Source organism: Prunus avium, chromosome 8 (assembly GCF_965620075.1).
Source record: "Prunus avium chromosome 8, drPruAviu1.hap1.1, whole genome shotgun sequence".
In the NCBI taxonomy this organism is placed as follows: domain Eukaryota; kingdom Viridiplantae; phylum Streptophyta; class Magnoliopsida; order Rosales; family Rosaceae; genus Prunus; species Prunus avium.
Window position 1 is genome coordinate 33,782,846 of NC_142291.1, and position 18,045 is coordinate 33,800,890.

The 18,045-nt window shown below is 36.3% G+C and overlaps 2 protein-coding genes across 2 annotated transcripts; one reads left to right on the forward strand and one right to left on the reverse strand.

Annotated features, from left to right (window-relative positions):
• Positions 1-4,056: 4,056 nt before the first annotated feature.
• Positions 4,057-8,857, forward strand: VAB2 (ATPase, V1 complex, subunit B protein). Its single transcript, XM_021954707.2, has 15 exons — positions 4,057-4,214; positions 4,833-4,897; positions 5,083-5,138; positions 5,283-5,381; positions 5,614-5,673; positions 5,798-5,909; positions 5,998-6,212; positions 6,357-6,485; positions 6,641-6,778; positions 7,008-7,158; positions 7,257-7,339; positions 7,807-7,854; positions 7,958-8,011; positions 8,099-8,182; positions 8,281-8,857. The coding sequence occupies exons 2-15, from the start codon at positions 4,840-4,842 to the stop codon at positions 8,464-8,466; spliced, it is 1,473 nt and encodes a 490-aa protein (XP_021810399.1). The 5' UTR covers positions 4,057-4,214; positions 4,833-4,839; the 3' UTR covers positions 8,467-8,857.
• A 594-nt stretch (positions 8,858-9,451) lies between these two features.
• On the reverse strand, positions 9,452-13,556 carry LOC110753800 (Sept9 (DUF616)). Its single transcript, XM_021954775.2, has 8 exons — positions 13,183-13,556; positions 12,759-12,865; positions 12,439-12,615; positions 11,672-11,749; positions 11,387-11,586; positions 10,639-11,054; positions 10,365-10,549; positions 9,452-10,189 (listed from the first exon to the last, which is right to left on the reverse strand). The coding sequence occupies exons 2-8, from the start codon at positions 12,838-12,840 to the stop codon at positions 9,768-9,770; spliced, it is 1,560 nt and encodes a 519-aa protein (XP_021810467.1). The 5' UTR covers positions 12,841-12,865; positions 13,183-13,556; the 3' UTR covers positions 9,452-9,767.
• Positions 13,557-18,045: the final 4,489 nt, after the last annotated feature.

The following is an 18,045-nucleotide window of genomic DNA, read 5'->3' on the forward strand; positions in this document are numbered from 1 at the left end:
CACTCAATAGGGCATCAAAGTGAGTTTTTTTTATGGCCATAATGTTAAAAAGTACAGTGAAAATAAGATTCATTCTAACTATCATCCACATGAAAGCCTAAACAATAATTTTATCCGAATAGATCTTTGTGCATCTTAGAGTTTCAATTGACCCTATTGCTGCTATTCTACCTTAATTGGTACTTGAGTTCTGTATAGTGCAGTGTTGTGTACAAGGGAGGAGTTTCTTAAGGTTTTGAACTTGGCTAGCATTGATGTACTCTCTGTTAAGCTCTGGCTCGATAGGAAGGTGAGTTCAGTGGAAGTCCAATTTCAACATCACTTCCTTCTCTATATATTATGTGGGAAGGGTAATTTTATGAAATTTTTATGAGCCGCACCAAACCTAGCCTGCTGCTTATTTCTGAACTTTCTCCTTTGCTTTAGTTTTTCAAATATGGAATATCCACCTTACTAGTTAGCCACTTTGATTTGGATAGTTTTTATATAGATTAAATATGCTAGTAAAAGGGTATTTTTTCCAGTTATGTTTTGACAGAGCTGATTCTGTGTTGTAAACTCCACACATAACCAGGTTAACATTCCAAATGCAAGTAATGCTTGCTCTGGATTTGATGATTCATTTGGGTGGACTTTCTTTGATTTGAATGCAATCCATGACGAATATAAAGATAGTTCGGTAACAGTGTTACAAGCTGATTCTGTGAGTATCTTCATGTGTTTCTTTCTTCTCTGATCTTGTCATTATTCACTCAATTTACTTTAGAAATTAAATCTCATCTTTAGTTTGTCCCAAATGTCTGACGAGCAGTATCGTGCCAATGAGTTGTTGCCGCTGAAGGATGAACAAATTGTTTCCAAGGTGACATCTTACCTGTCAAACTGCATCAAGGACTTCAAGAATGCTACTGTGACAGATAAGGAGATTGGCAGATTTCCAAACTGACTCACTTCTTTCCTGGTAAGAGTTTTTATGGCATGACCTATATCCCGTCTTATTATACGAATCAGACTGTTTAGCTACGGCATTAAAGTAAACTAACTGTATTATAAAGGGCACTTTTCTGTGGTAAGAATGAACTAAGGGAAGAATGACTTTATCAGATGGTAAATTATACTTTTGTTCACAACACCAGTTTCTTTTTCTCTGTTGTGTCCTCTCTTAACAGGCTCATATAAGGACATGATGGGTGGCTCTACATCTTTCCCAAATTTGTTCATGGCCGGAGACTGGATTATAACCCGACACGGTTCATGGTGACAGGTTAAAGATTCATACTAACCATTATTCTTATCTTCATGGATCAAGATAAATGCAGAAAAGCTGAAAATATGGTTGCAGCATTTCCTTCACAGGAGAAATCTTATGTCACGGGACTTGAAGCTGCCAACCGCACAGTAGACTATCTTGAAGAAGGAAGCTTTGCTAAAATCATACCTGTAGAGGAAGATGAACCTCATATTCAAGCACTTCGCAGCCTGAACAGAAACTTCAATGAGATCACAGCACAATTTCCATTGTCTAGTTACTTCCTCCAATGAACTTGTCTGTTTGATTTTCTCTTTTTGCTGCATTTTTATGCCCATGTACCTATTCTTACCATTGAATAAAGAAATCTTATAAAATCCACAGTTATGAACCTTATCATTTCATGAATTGAGTGTTTGAATTGATTGGCCTATGGGGTATGCATGACTAAGTCATGGTAGTTGCTAAGTTATTAGTCTAAAGAGTTATTGACTAAAATGGTCCTCCAACTTTTGCTAAAGTCTCATTTTGGCCCTACAACTAAAATTTTCATTTCAATAATCCTCTAACTCTCCATTTAGTATCAAAATGGTCCTACCGTCAAAGTCTGTCAATTTTGCCATTAAATTTAGGGGTAAAACCGTCCACATGTTAAAAACTCCTCCAAATTAGAACCCTAGCTCCATATGTGGAGAGGTGGGCTTCATGAGTTTCTCAAAAACTTTATTCTTCTTTTACCACTTTGATTTTCTCTTTCTCAAATAGATTTTTTCAATCCGATCCAGACACCCATGAGAAGAAAGATATATATTCTTCTTCTATTGAAGGAGGAGAGAGAGAGAGAGAGAGAGAGAGAGGTGGTCATACTGTGGGGTTTTGGATTGAGGAGGGATTTTTTTTGAGTGCTGTTAAACGAACCCTAAAATTAACTGAGTACACCTTATGATTTAAGTGCACCCTAATATTTTAATCAAAATGTAAAATTAACTAAGTACACCATATTTAACTACCAAAAATACCCACGTTACACCCTAATACACTCTATCACACAACACCCTAATACCAACCCCAAGCAAGATTACTATTACTTTAAGATCATTGGTTGCATCCTGAATTCCAGCCACACCATTATCCACATTACCACTTATATATGTTTTGTTGATTCCGCAATAAGCTCTCTTATAAGTTTATAACCTTTTATTTTGACAATGTTTGTAAGGTCATTCCAATTAACCATTTTGGACAAAATAGATCAGTCAAACTTGCTACTTTATTTGTTAATTAATATATGTATTATATATTGATATGAAATATATATAATATTAAAGTTAAACTTCCCGTTGCTGCTAAGGCCAAAATTTCTTGAAGAAAAAAAAATATGGCAACAAGCAATCATCAATTGATAAGTGAAACTTTGTAGAAAGTTCTCGGAAAAGTAACTGTCGAATTTTACAGATAAACCCTAATCAAGCAAATTGAATAAAATTCTAATAAAAGTACAACAACAAAAACGAAAAATTATCTGAAAAAGTAATGGAAGAACCTTTCGCCTCTGTCAATGCTCGCTGCATTGTTCACCGTGGGCACCAAGCAATAAGAAAACTTATCTACATTTGATTAGGGTTGAATATAGTGAGTAGGGTGTACTTATTAAAATTATATATATATATTTTTCACAATTCAAATCCTTTTTGATCATTTTATATTATGATAAATTAGTAATTCAATAAATAGTTTGGTAGTAGGGCGTACTCAGTTAATTTTAGGGTTCATTTAGCAGCACTTTTTTTTTTTTGGGGAGGTGGGGGGAGTTGGTGATGGCGTAATGGGTTGAGTTTTCATCTTTTTAACTTTTTCAACCAGAATTTAAAATGTCCATTAATTAGGAAAAAGATTTATCTGTATTTTTTTTTTAATCTCCATCATTGTTAGTGGTTTTATTGTAAAAGTTATTTGGAACAAAAAAGGTTTATTTTAGGGAAGTATTCGTTTTAATTTTCAAATGTTTATATAATTAAATTTTTATTAGTGTTTATTTCGTATGGATGATTTTACCTCTACATTTAATGGCAAAATTGACAAACTTTGACGATATGGCCAATTTGATATTAAATGGAGAGTTGTAGGACTATTGAAATGAAAATTTTAGTTAATGGACCAAAATGAGACTTGAGCAAAAAATGGGGGACTATTTCAGTCAATAACCCTAGTCTAAACTCTTCCCCTACCAAGAGGCATCGACAAGACTAAGAAGAGAATGTAACTAGAGGGATCATATCAACTATCTTGCCAGATTTTATTGAGCTAATATTGACTTCTACATTCAATGGTTTGGTGGCTCGACTTGAACTCGATTGGAGTTTAAGTCCAATCAGTTTTTATGAGTTTCATTCCTCTAGACAAAATTTGTAAGACAAGTTGTATTCACCAAACTGAGATTAGAACAAATGTCACAAACAATACCATTCTCATAAGCTAACCTTCTTCTTTATGTAACAAAGTTTATAGTCTTTTCACTTCTTTTTTTAGGGCAACCATAGTCTTTTTACAGTTTTACTTTTGAGAAGAGAACAAACCACACTGTACCTTTCAATTGTCTATCCAAATTACGAAGGTGCAGTGGGCCCCAAGTCCCAACCAAGCATATCCCCACGTGGCCCAATGTAGAGGATCGGCGCGCCATCTAGTTGGACACTCTAGTACATATACACTCTTTTGTTGTCTTTCACATTATTTCCATTATTACCACTTATTTCCAAACAAAACAAAAAACCAGAAAATTAAAAAACATTACAGTTTAAATTTTTTTAATTTCATTTATTATTATTTATCTGTCAACGAATTTCCAATTTATTTATTTTTCTAGTCCATCAGATCTCACTCTTTTTTATTCATCTTCCTCCTCTTCTGCTTTGCTCCTCTCTCTCTTCCGATTGGCTTGGCTTGGCTTCAGATCGAAAACGAGGTAGGTTTTCAGATCCGTACGTAATTCTCAGCCACCGTTGATCGTTATTTCCTTGATTCAATTCCAATTGCAACCGTCCGATCATATACTCCAATGAGCTCGAACTACACGTGATTAGAGTTCGTGTTCATTCAAGCTTTGTTTTTTAATCCAAAGTTGGTTAATTTTAGCGAATTGTTGAAATCAGCAATTGGATGTGATTTATATTGTTGTTGTTTCCTCAAATTTTGGGGCACTTAGTTGGTTGCTGAGAAAAGGAAGGGAAAGAAGAAGGTCGCATTGTCAAGGATTGGAGTTTTTGTTGTTTGGGTTCGGGGACACTATAATCTACACAATCCAAACTGTTTTCAGTATTTAGACAGTTAAAATTACTGTAATTCAATAATCTATTTTATGTTTTTCAAATTTTTTTAGATATTCATACAAACTTAGTGTTAATTAGGCAAAATTTTATTGCTATGATCTAATTCTTCACTCATTTGATTGGACTGATTTGCAATGTTGCTTTAGGAAGTGATCCTAGTTGACATCTTATAAAATTTGTTTCACAATTCGCAGTTGCTTTGGATGGCATCTAGTGGTTTTTATTCATAATTGCTGATTTTTTTTTTCGTGAAGCTTGCAAATGGCTGTTTCACAAAACAATCACGACATGGACGAGGGACAACTAGAGGTCGGCATGGGTAAGTCTTGGACCGGTTTACTTTATATTTTTAGACATGGGTAATAGTGGCCATGTGTTTTCGGTCTTCAGTCGTAATGGATACTTTGTGAGTTAATGTTGAACTCTTCAAATTTGTTCAGCTAGACAGAATTAGCATTACTATGAGTTCATTATGACCTTATGTCCTCTGCCTTGACATTTCAGAGTACAGAACTGTTTCTGGTGTGGCCGGACCTCTGGTTATCCTTGAAAAAGTTAAGGTAGGTGATCCTATCTCTCTCTTTCTATCTCTGTGCCTGTCTGTCTGTCTGTCTGTCTCATCTAGATTGTTGTTAAGCTTTTCTGTGTGGAACTTTCCCCTTTTCTGAAACCAATAACTAATGTATTCTCTTTAACTATGTCAGGGACCTAAGTTTCAGGAGATTGTTAATATTCGTTTGGGAGATGGAACAACTCGACGTGGTCAAGTCCTGGAGGTTGATGGAGAGAAAGCTATTGTGCAGGTGACAGCTGTTTAGCATTGTTTATTAGTTTCTCCTGATTGTGCCCTTTGATACACATTCATGGATAGGCTTATAATTTTGATAACCTTTAGTCCTATTTTTGGCTTTTGTGCATCATCTGGACAGCAATTGTTATGATTGACTTAACCTGTACTAGATGATAGCATCATTACTTAATCTTGAGGTGCTTAATTTTTGTATGGTTTAGTTAAACGATTTCTTTGCTGCCCAGGTTTTTGAAGGAACATCTGGAATTGACAACAAGTACACCACCGTGCAATTTACAGGAGAGGTATTAGAACTTTAATCATATTCTTCCTTTATTGTATTGTGGAAGCAAGAATAATAAATCTTTTCTGACATCTAGTTATGCTATTTTCAACCTATTTTGACCCTCCCCCTTGAATGTTTGTCAGGTTTTGAAAACTCCAGTCTCACTGGACATGCTTGGGCGCATCTTTAATGGTTCTGGGAAACCCATTGATAATGGCCCCCCTATTTTGCCTGAGGCTTACCTAGACATATCTGGTGAGTTATTTGTTTTAATGATCATAGGTTTGGCTCCAATTTTTTTGTGCATTAACATGTCTGTCAATCTATTGTATGTCTTCCCCAGGGAGTTCTATCAATCCTAGTGAGAGAACATATCCTGAAGAGATGATACAGACTGGAATTTCTACAATTGATGTCATGAATTCCATTGCCAGAGGACAAAAAATCCCACTTTTCTCTGCTGCTGGTCTTCCTCATAACGAAATAGCTGCTCAGATATGTCGCCAGGCTGGTTTGGTCAAGCGGTTGGAGAAATCTGACAGTCTTCTTGACGCTGTGGTATACTTTGTAACCAAATCTTTGTTGGCCAGTAGAGATTGCACATATCTACTATTTTCATGTTAGACATGCTAAGTGCCCAACATTATTTTGATATACTTCTAGCATTCATGTGATTGTCTAACCTATGGTATGAAATTACAGGATGTGGAAGACGACAACTTTGCCATTGTGTTTGCAGCTATGGGTGTAAATATGGAGACAGCACAGTTTTTCAAACGTGATTTTGAAGAAAATGGTTCAATGGAGAGAGTGACCCTTTTTCTGAATCTGGTATATTTTGAAATGAACATATGAAGCCTTTGATGATATATTTATGGGTTTTTTTTCTTATTAAATTCTGTGAATTGGGAGTGTTCTTCCTACATTTCTCATACTTTGTATGAATGGTACTGGGCCTAAAATGTGTTTTCTGCCATCTTCTACAGGCAAATGACCCTACAATTGAACGTATTATTACTCCTCGTATTGCTCTTACTACTGCAGAATATTTGGCATATGAATGTGGGAAGCATGTTCTTGTCATTCTCACAGATATGAGTTCTTATGCTGATGCTCTTCGTGAGGTAACGTGAAAAAATTGTGAATGCCATTGTACCTTAGTTTTTGAAAACAATAAAATACGTGAATTCTCAAATTTCATAAATCATGTTCATCTTCTTTCTGATTCTTTATATGAACTTGAAAAGCATTTTTGTTCTTTTATATTTTAAAATACCTCTACCAACTACATATTGTATTCTTATTATTGTGTAGGATAACTTCCGTAATCCAAACTATTGATTGCTACTGCAGGTATCTGCTGCTCGAGAAGAAGTGCCTGGAAGGCGTGGATATCCAGGGTATATGTATACTGATCTGGCACAAATCTATGAGCGTGCTGGACGAATTGAAGGCAGAAAAGGCTCCATTACACAAATTCCAATTTTAACTATGCCAAACGATGGTAATGTATTTTTATTACACATTGACTGTCTCACATATCATGCATTCATGCTTAAGTGATATGCCGTAACACAAGCTTTGATTTCTTTATCTTGCCAGATATTACACACCCCACTCCAGATCTTACAGGATATATTACTGAGGGACAGATATACATTGACAGGCAGCTCTACAACAGACAGGTAACTGAAGTTTTAGCATGTTTTCATTACATCATTCAGTGTTGTGGTCTGAGAATGGGTATATAATTACCTTAAGAATTAAGATGGTCATGGCGTACGTTACCATGTTCCTGCGTTCAGAATGGGGTACACAATACATGTTGTATGATTTTGTGAAAGGGAAGTTACCATGGTTTTGTCACTTAAATGCCACCAGAACAAATGGTACCTTCTTTATCTTTCTCAAGTGCCTGGGATTTGGACTTCTCTCGTTGAGGCTTGACTTGATGAAATTGTTGGTCACTGTATCAGTCCATAATAAATAAAAAGTAGCTCTCATTTAGCTTGATACCAAATAACGGTAATTCATTATGCATTTAGAAAGTTGGTTTTCTATGTTTGGACAACCTACATTGAGGTGGTAACAATCAGTTATGCAGAGATTATAAATGAATTGAAACTAACCATCAAGTCTTTCAACTGTGCAGATATACCCGCCAATCAATGTTCTCCCATCACTGTCTCGTCTGATGAAGGTAATGACACTTTGATTTCTTTATACTCTAAATATTTAGAGAGGGTTCACATCACTGCAATTATGGGGTTTATGTTAAATAAAGTAGTTGGTTATGATTGCAGAGTGCTATTGGTGAAGGGATGACTCGCAGGGATCATTCTGATGTATCCAACCAGGTTAGTTTGGGATTGTATGGTAGTATTCGAATCTGTTGTCACCTAACGCCATCTAATCTCCCCTCTCTTGCATTTTTTAACTTTCAGTTATATGCAAATTATGCTATTGGGAAGGATGTCCAGGCAATGAAAGCTGTGGTTGGAGAAGAAGCACTTTCTTCGGAGGACCTGGTCTCTTACCTTTTTTGTTTTCTTATTAAGATGGTTTTGTTTATTAACAATCAGCCTTTGGGAGTAATTGATGTGATATTTTCTTTTGATTTAAACAGCTATACCTGGAGTTCTTGGACAAATTTGAGAAGAAGTTTGTGAGCCAAGGGGCCTATGATACCCGTAATATCTTCCAGTCACTTGATTTGGCATGGACGTTGCTGCGGATCTTCCCTCGTGAGCTTCTCCACCGTATACCTGCAAAGACTCTTGATCTGTTCTACAGCCGAGATGCAGCTAATTGATGGGGTTGATATATCCCGTTCTTCAAAAGTTCTTCAACCTAATTAGCTATCGATGAGCTCTGCAATTTGTTTATTGATTCTCTCCCTAGGTTGAATCTCTACTATCCCGGCATATATAATAAAGGCTGTGCTCTGTTCGAGTCCCTAGAAGGTCTTGGCTAGTCCAAATATTCTTTCAAAGAGGACATTTAGAGATCTTGTAGCTTTTGTATTTTCGTTTATGAGTTGTTAGTTTGTCACCCAGTTGTGGTTTGGTTTCAATGAGGACATTCAGGAACAGTCGAGCCATCTAGGATCTAAAGAGCCCTTGCAGTATATATTTGCTTGTTTCAAGACCTTATTTATTTTGTAATCTGTCATTTTTGGCTTTTTATTGATCTTATTTTCAGAATGTTCTGTTTTGTGTATTTTGACATCCGAACGTGCTCAAGTTTATCCGAGAGTTTATTGTTAAGTTATATCTGAAATAAAATGATTATTTTGGTATTCATTGCGCCATTGTCACTATCTCACCAAATTAGGTTCCCAATAAAGCAGATCTTGCCAAGTTATTTTGGATGTTTATTGGTAGATTTTTATTTAGTTTTTAATATATTCTTTTATATTTATTTGTATACAACTAATATTGCATAAAAGGTAAATTAATTAAACTCAGGGTTTCGATTTTAACGAGGTTGCACTTGACGCACGAAAGTTTAATCAATTCTTTCACTTTGATTTATTTTTAAAATAAATAAAAAAATACCCAGGGTGAAGTTTGTCCGTTGCACCGAAGTTTCAATTTTCCCTTCCAGTAATTAGAAAAGTTTCGAGCATTGTTTTTTATTTATTCATAAAAAACACTCAAGCTACAAACCTTTTTCACATTACAGAATTATTAGAATGGTTATTTATTTTTCTTTCTTAAATAACAAAAAGATATTCATTTTTCGATCTCGCATTTTTCATTTTTCACATTCATTAAAAAGCACATGTTCCTCCAATCTGTTTTTCAATCCTTTTTTCTTTGTCCCATAGAAACTGAAACAGATGCTAAAAGAATTTATCTAAGTCAGTACACATTTTGTTCCCAGTTTCAATCTTCGTGAAATTGAAAACGTGGCTGCCAATTTCCTTGTTAATCATCTCTTAATGTCTTGGACATATAAAAGACCAACACCTCTATTCTTCTCCATCTTCTTCTTCTTCCTCTTTTGTTATATACCGTACGAGCCTTTTTTGGGATGAGATAAAAATATGCAACCAGCAAGAAATCCTCCGAAAAAGTTCATAAGAATGACCAAAATGGTTTCAACTGAACCTCAGCCAGCTTTTGATGTTCTGTCTACAGGGGGTAGGACAACTGAATCAAGATTTGCAGGATAAGGAGTCCACAAGCCTAAGCCCCCCCGACTCTCTATCAAATTGCCATTGTTCGCATTAGCTTGGTCCCAATCTTTACCCTTATTCGAAATGGCTCCGTTCCCTTTAAGCTGATTCCAATTTGTTACCCACTCTATACGAGAAGAATGCTCCCTTATGTGCGGATGCAACACAAACAGTGAATTGTACTCGCAATTTGGAAACATAAAGAACCTAAATAAATCCCCTAACCTGTACACAACGTAACCAAAACTCAGTTGGTCTCTTGGTGTGAAGAGGTTGACCTCATTGAACCACAAGCAGCTAAACAAATTACTCATCGCAGTATGTTCCCGTATGATAATGGCTCCTTCTGGCACATCTGCATGTAACAGCTTGCATCAATGATATGAATAAAAGGAGGGTTATCATATATATGTAGATAATATTAGGAATTAACTTAGTTTTCAAGTGCCTGTAACTTGCGACGAGGGGAGGAAACAAATAAACAAAACCAACAAATTACATAACTCAACATCTCCGGTCTTCCTTCTTACCACTAATAGTTTTCTTTGTTGAATTCCATGGCTCCAAGCCCTCATAACGATAAATTTTCATGTGTAGATCAATAAGAGGTCGAGCATATCGCTTCCTCCGCTTGTTTGAATCAGCCTCCTCATAAATGTTGCGATGATGCTTGTGCTGAGAAATTGCAAATGTATGCTTCCCACGCCATAAATATCTGCAAATCAAATTTTAGTTCACTTAGCTGTAGTTATATATGTATGTGTGCACACATGTCAAATGCAAACGATAAGGACAATTTATTACCTTTCTAAAATTAGCAATGGATCAACTATGAGCTCCATTTTACCATCGATCCAAATGCTGTACTGTGCCTTAGGGAACAAACGGTGGGTTAATATCTTGGGGACCTTCCCATTCCTTCTTGGCTCATCATAAGGTGGATGCTTCAACAAAACAAGACGCCAGATACCAACCCATTTTCCCCCATCACTATCTTCTGTGACCGTGACATTTTCCTTAATAAATTTAAGAGATGTCTTATCCACCGCCATGAGAAAACAGAAGAGCTTCTTAGAACGAGGACTTAAATTTGAAGGTTGATGGGGTACATCATATCCATCAAAAATGCCCGAGGCAACCACAAACCTACATTTCTTGGCATATTTGATGTCTGCAGGAGCCATTTCAGCACCACCATTTCGAATAAAACCACAGTGCACCTGCAGGATAATAACATTACCCAACTAATGATGGAGAACGGCAGAAGTAACACCCCCAATACAAAAAGAAAAAGAAAGTTTTTCAAATTTCAATAAACAGGAAAGGTTTCTACATTAAGTTGACGATTCTCTCAAAGTCTCCCATCACTATTTTCAATTTTAAAAATACTCTAAACATACTGTAAACTACAGTTTAATAACAAGAGGATGCTATGGAAGTCGAGATGTATTATTCTTTTACTGCTAACAAAACAAACAAGTGAAGCACATGCTTTGGCTGACAATATGTAAATATATAGAGCTGACACAGTACTCTGAAGTTCTATTTTTACCTTCATGTTTGATGTTAGTCTAAAGCTCTCCTCTCTCTGTGACCAATTTTGATGTCCTCCGAATAGTGGGGATGACTGTGTTCCATCAGGCAAAATTTCATCCTCCATAACATAGGTTAAGTTTTTGACAATTTCATCAGGAGTTCTTCCTTTTGGAATAACTATCTTATCAGGGTTATCGTCAAGGGGAATTGGACAGCCTAGTTGATATGAACACAAACAATATCATTTAAGAAAACTAATAAGTGACCAATAATACAAAGAAAAAATATTCGAAGATCTTACGATGTGGTGATTGTTGTTTTGGTACAAACCCCACAGAGCCTAACATGGAGAATACCTTGCTATCTTTGTTACACATAGCTGCAGTTCAAGTAGAAGACTGATATTATTTAAAATCACTGAGAACACATATATTCATATATGGGAAATTAAATAGCAGAACCTATTTCATCAAGTACACACTGACAATATTAATCGCACTGGCACCAACATTTAGCAAAACAGGGGCACCTATTGCAAAGCGATACCAAATTTATAGACAAGATTCCCTTCCTCACTATCATTGGGAAATTATTTGATAATGACAAGACAACTATGATCCCCCATACCACAAGAAAGCTGAAACCAATAATATTTGCAGCATTTGCTCATGTATCTCTAGTCAAATCTTTAGCTCTTACAAGCTTACTTGAATTATGTCACCCTGACTCTAATAAGTTTTAATTGAAAAAAAAATCATAATGAATACACTGGATATCACTAGCTTTATTATCTATGCTAAGCAAAGAAAACCTAAAAATGCACTGTTTTCTTTCTATAAGATGTGTATGAATACAAAAGACAATCACTTTGAAATAAAGACTTTTCAATGGTCTTCAATTTTTGGACAAAGGCGCGCCAATCAACTAAGACTAATTCAAGTATTGGGCTTTGGGACTGAGCCAACAACACAAAACAAAATATGAAGTTCTATATGCATGAAGCATGAACTCAAACAAGGAGCCAAAGAACTTAAGGCATAGTTCCATGAGAAAATTTAAGAAAAATACCTGAGATGAATGAGATAGAAGACTGGCAGGACCAAACATGAAGCAACGATGCGAGAAGAATTAGTAGCATCCACAAGATGCCACCTACAAGAACCAATCGAATGAAGCCCTTCTTCCAAACAATCTTCATGGGAGAACCTTGCGACACCCTTCCCAGAGGAAGTCCTGCTTCCACATCTGTACCACCAGCACCACCAAATTACTCACATTTCTTGTGCTAAACAAAATATCTACTTCATTAATACGAAAATCAAAGACACGTTTCACAATTCATTATTATGACTCATTTGAGAAATGGTGAAAGGATAGGCTTTATTTACCTTTAGTATGTAAGGTCAGATTACTCCGTTCGCCTCTACGGTGTGTGCGAAAAGAGACGGACCGTGGACTCTCTTTATCCATAATCAACCAGTACACCTTCTCATTACTGCAGCACAATCCATACATACGTCATACATATATACATAGACACATACAGAATCAACTATAATAAGCAATAAAAACTCCATTCCCATATTGATTAGCATTGCATTATACTTCCCGCAAAAACTCAAAACATTTACACGCACTGAGATTCAATAAAAATTTTGAGACTAAATTGAGGAGAAAATGTGGAAACAAAGCGATGCCAAAGGAATTCCAGATCTGGGTTACACATCAAATTGAGCCAACGTATCGGCTGTATATGAAGTTTCGTTTTTTAATGCAGAAAAAGGAAATATTCAGTGGTGGCAAGTGACTTACAGATTGAAGATGGTGTGGTTGGAGCCAGAGCTTGTAAATTCAATGCGCAGATCAAATCTCAGCCCCAGATATCACCAAAACCATGAAAGCTCTATTCTTGGTTAACCTCAAAGCTGAAATACATTTTTTGTAAACCTCAAAGCCGAAATTTCAAACATTCAACCAAATAAATTACACCAGCATGCATATATGTACTTTCAGATCTCAAAGATCGAGGCTTTTGAGTTACAAAGACAACCCAAAAACAAAATAGATCAAAATCAAACCAGAAAACACAAGGGCTAACAGTGAGGAGTTAGAGCATCCACAATGGGGATGTAAATTCGGGGTTATAAAGCAACTTTTACATCCTTTTACACTTCCGGAGGGTGTGAATATGTTTTTTGCTCCAATGGGAAACGATGTAAATCTAAAGATGTATAACGTTTTTGTGTTAAATTTTTATTTTGTGTTAACTTTATAAAATTAATTTTTTTGTAGTAGGTTAATTTTATTTTTTCAAACAAATAGACCTAAAAATATTTAAATTCGGAGAAGATATGATTTTATCCAAAAAGAATCGTTGGATTGTGAAGTACATTTAATCTGAACCGTTGGATTGTAAAGTGCATTTAATCTAAACCGTTGGTATATTATCACGTTTTTTGCACACAATTCAACATCCATTATTATTTCTGATTTGCACACAATTCAAGATACGACATGATAGAATTTGATCTCATCTTCAACCATTGGATCGTATTCGCTTATCTTCATCTCAACCCTTGGATCATATTCTCTTTTCTTCATCTCACCCCTTTGATTCTCATATCAGATATCATTGATTTCCTATAAATATCTTCACTTCATCAAACCTATCTCTACCTTGACTTCAGACCCAAAAAAAAAAAAATTCTCTACCTTTACTTCATCAACATCTACGGTTGACCACTTGATTGCATTCTTCAGAACTGCAAAACAATGTTCCAAACAAAATGGAGGGCCGTTCTCATGGTACAAAGTTTTTGCTAGGTCCACCTATAGAATGATAAAATAAATTTAAAATTAGTGAATCAAAAATACAACATTTAGAGATTAATAACAAAATAGATTTACCTTGTTCATGTCACTGGATCCACTTTTATTTTCCCTATCCGCTTCAACGAGACACTCCCAATACTTCTGACATCGTGGCCGAATGAAATTCCATCGGCATTTGAGGCTGTTAGAAGTTCGATTGGACATGCACAATTCAAAGAATTATTTCTGAATCCTAGCGCAAAATGCATTAGCTTGTTGGGAGTTTCCAATAATTGGATCTTCACTAATTGCTAGGTATGCATGGCATAGAGCAACATCTTCGTTAGTGGAAAAGTTTGGCAATTTAGCTCTTTTTGAACCCTCTCCAATTCTACTCATTTTGATGATCACAAAAGATAGGAAAGCATAATAATAAATAAATAAAAACCAAATGTTTGAGAGTAGGAAGAATTGTGATTTTATGAACAAAGAGGTGGGAATATATAGAAAATCTGAATTTTTCTTGGCCTTGGATCAACTAGCCGTTGGACTTGCTGATTTCAGATGCATGAAAAATTAAAGCTGCTGCCTTGAACTGTTGGCATGTTTTTGAAAATTCAAAGGCGTTTGCTGTACATCTATTAAAGCTGTTGATTCTTCATACAAAAAAAAAGCTGCTGCCTAGCCAGATTCTTCATATATAAAAAAATCTGCTGCCTGCCTGATTCTTCATAAAAATAAAATAAAAACTGATGGCTGTTGCAAAGCTGCTGCCTGCTTGATTCTTCATAAATAAAAAAAAGCTGATGGCTGTTGCAAAGCTGCTGCCTGCTGATTCTTAATAAAAAAAAAGATGCTTCCCCGCATGTGAATTTTTTTTCCAGCAATTACTGTAGCAGCGGGTCCCAGCCTTTTTATGCTGACTTTTCTTCATTTTTCTTCTCTTTTCTCGGGTGGGTCCCGCCTGCAAAAGATGTAAAATTGGATGCAAATGTACATTTTATTTTGCATCTCCATGATGGTGATGTAAATATACAACCCTTTACATCTCCCCATTGGAGATGATTCTGGTGACAAGAGGTGTATATTTAACATACACCCTCCCATTGTGGATGCTCTTAGTGAAGAAAGACAGAGTTTTTATTTTTTTTAATTGATTTTCTACAAATAATTCTCACATATTTAATTTGTCATAAATAGTACAGACGGACGACTATACTCCATATTTTTGTTTTTTTTATAAACAGTGTAACCGCATGGCAATACTTATTTTGACACATGGCGCCTATTCGTAAGGCGGGTCCTTTTGTTATCATATAAATAGTATAGCCGCACGGATATAATCAGTTTTTTCTTTTTTTATAGCCGAACCTATTTTGACACGTGGCACTTAATCACTAGGCGCCTTTTTTTATTTTATTATATAAATCGTATAGCCGCTCGGCTATACTCGGTTTTTTAAATATTATAGCCGCTCGGCTATACTCGGTTTTTCCTAATATTTTTTTTAAAATAGTATAGCGGCTATACTCCGGGGGTGGTGAACCAATGGGCTATCCGTTCGAATGTGGTAACAGATCAACCTGATGAAACTTCTTTCTGCAGCTATTGTGAAGAGCCATGTAGTGGGTCTTTTCTTGGTATGGTGCTGCTTGTGGTGTCAAAGACTGGTACATGTGGATTGCCACATAAGCATGTCCAATGAAACAGGTGATATTTGTGATTTAGGTCCATTCAGAAGGTTGATTCTATCGCCTCTTCATGTAAAGGAATTGAGCCAGACTTCCGCTGGTGGAATTTTGAGCTCCATTACTCCGGGGGCCAGAGCTCCTATCGCATCTTCAGTACGTGCAACTATTAGGAGTCAGAGCAACAAGTCCAATCATGGAAATGAAACCTCTGTTGACACGGGAAATAGTGGTAGTACTGGGGATATGTCCGCAGAAAGGGTATGAGGATGATGCAATCCCACAAGTTTTGATTTGGGGTCTTTTTGACTTGAACATGCCTGGTATAGAGGAACTTCATCCGGGGCTGACTGTGTTGAGTGGCTTCTCCGACAATTTGAGCAAGTTATTCTTGGACAATGGTGGAGAAATTGGCCCGCACCAACTCATGGAAGACAAAGAGTATCGAGCTCTCCCTGTGGTGGACTGAAACTTCATACTTTGAGGTAACGATTGAAACAGGAAGTCCTAACAGTTCATTCTAATTGCTGATGAATATCAACATCACATGCTGGGCTCTCTCCTCAGTTGATTTCTATGGAGTTTGGTGAACCTATTCTCTATTTATGCCCTACTCCACATTGACTGGGCTCTCATTTGTCTTCGCATTCATAACCAACTCTGGCATGCTTCATTTGTAGGAATTCGGTGTGATGCAAAGGTTGCTCTGGACATTCATAATCTTCGGGAGAGATGTTTTAGAATCAGGTAATTCCAAACCTTATCGAAAACGGAATTCAAATCAATCTCCCTTACACTGTACTAGGCATTAAACTCTGGTTGATCGGTTCTTGGGTTTAGAGTAATAGGGGAACTATGGAGCAGAGGCTAGTGTACTATTGGAGTCCGAGATCAAATATGGTTATAACTTATAAATCAGAATGGAATTAAAGTTGATATCATACTTCAAATCTGTGCTGCTTCTTGTTGTTGCAATTGTTGTTTGATAGTAGTTTTATTTCGATTTTACCTTGAGATTTCCTACTTAAGCTGTTGACATCAGTTATGTTGCTGCAATTGTTATATACCTGCAGTTCATGAATAAAGTCCTTTATGCAAGAGAAGGTTAGGGGTATAATGGATAGTATATTTGTGGATTTTCCTTGTCAAGTTCGAGTTGAAATACATGGTGTTGAGATAGAGGTCCCTGAGGCAAGTATGAAAATATTTTAACCATAAAAAAAAAACACAACACTTCAGTTGCTGATTATATTTATTTTGACACCCGGCGCCTATTCACATGGCTAAATGGTTTTTTTATTTTTTTTAAAGAAAAAAATAACATATAGCCTCACAGCTATCCTTATTTCGACACGTGACACCTAATCACTAGCCCGGTAATTTTTTTAATTTTTTATTTGTAAATAGTATCGCCAGGCGGCAAAATAAAGCGGCTATACTTATTTTGAAACGTGGCGCCTATTTGCAAGGTGGGTTTTTTTATATTATATAAATAGTAAAGCCGAGCGGCTATACTATTTTAAGGTTTAACCATGTAGCGCCTAACCGCTAGTCGGGTTTTTTTTTTTTTGGAAATCGTATAGCCACACGGCTATAATGATTTTGGCACGTGGGACCTAATCACTAGGCTCTTTTTTTTTTTTTGGGACATAATATAGCCGCAGCTATACTGTTTTTACACGTGGCGCCTATTCGCAAGGAAGTTTTTTTATTATATAAATAGTATAGCCGACTGGCTATACTGGGTTTTTATTAATCTTCCAAAAAATAGTATAGCTTATACTATTCTAGAGTTTAGCCACACGGCCACTAACCGCTAGGCAGGTCCTATTTCCCTTTTTTTTTTTTAGGGTTTAGGGTATAGCCACACGGCTATGAGCGGTGTTTTTTTTTCTTCAGAAAATTGTATAGCCGTTCGGCGATACCCAATTTGGCACTTGGCACTTGGCACCTATTTGCAGCTCGGCTATACTCGGTTTCAAATTGCAAGGCAGTCCTTTATGGTATAGCCGCTCGGCTATACTCGGTTTCATTAATGTTTCCCAAAAAATAGTGTAACCACAAATCTCATAAAAATGATGTGCCCAAATCACCCTTTTGACCCGATTTGTTAAGTGGGTCCAATACCACGGACCTTTAATAATCGGGTTATCGGGTACCCGCACCCACCGTCCTC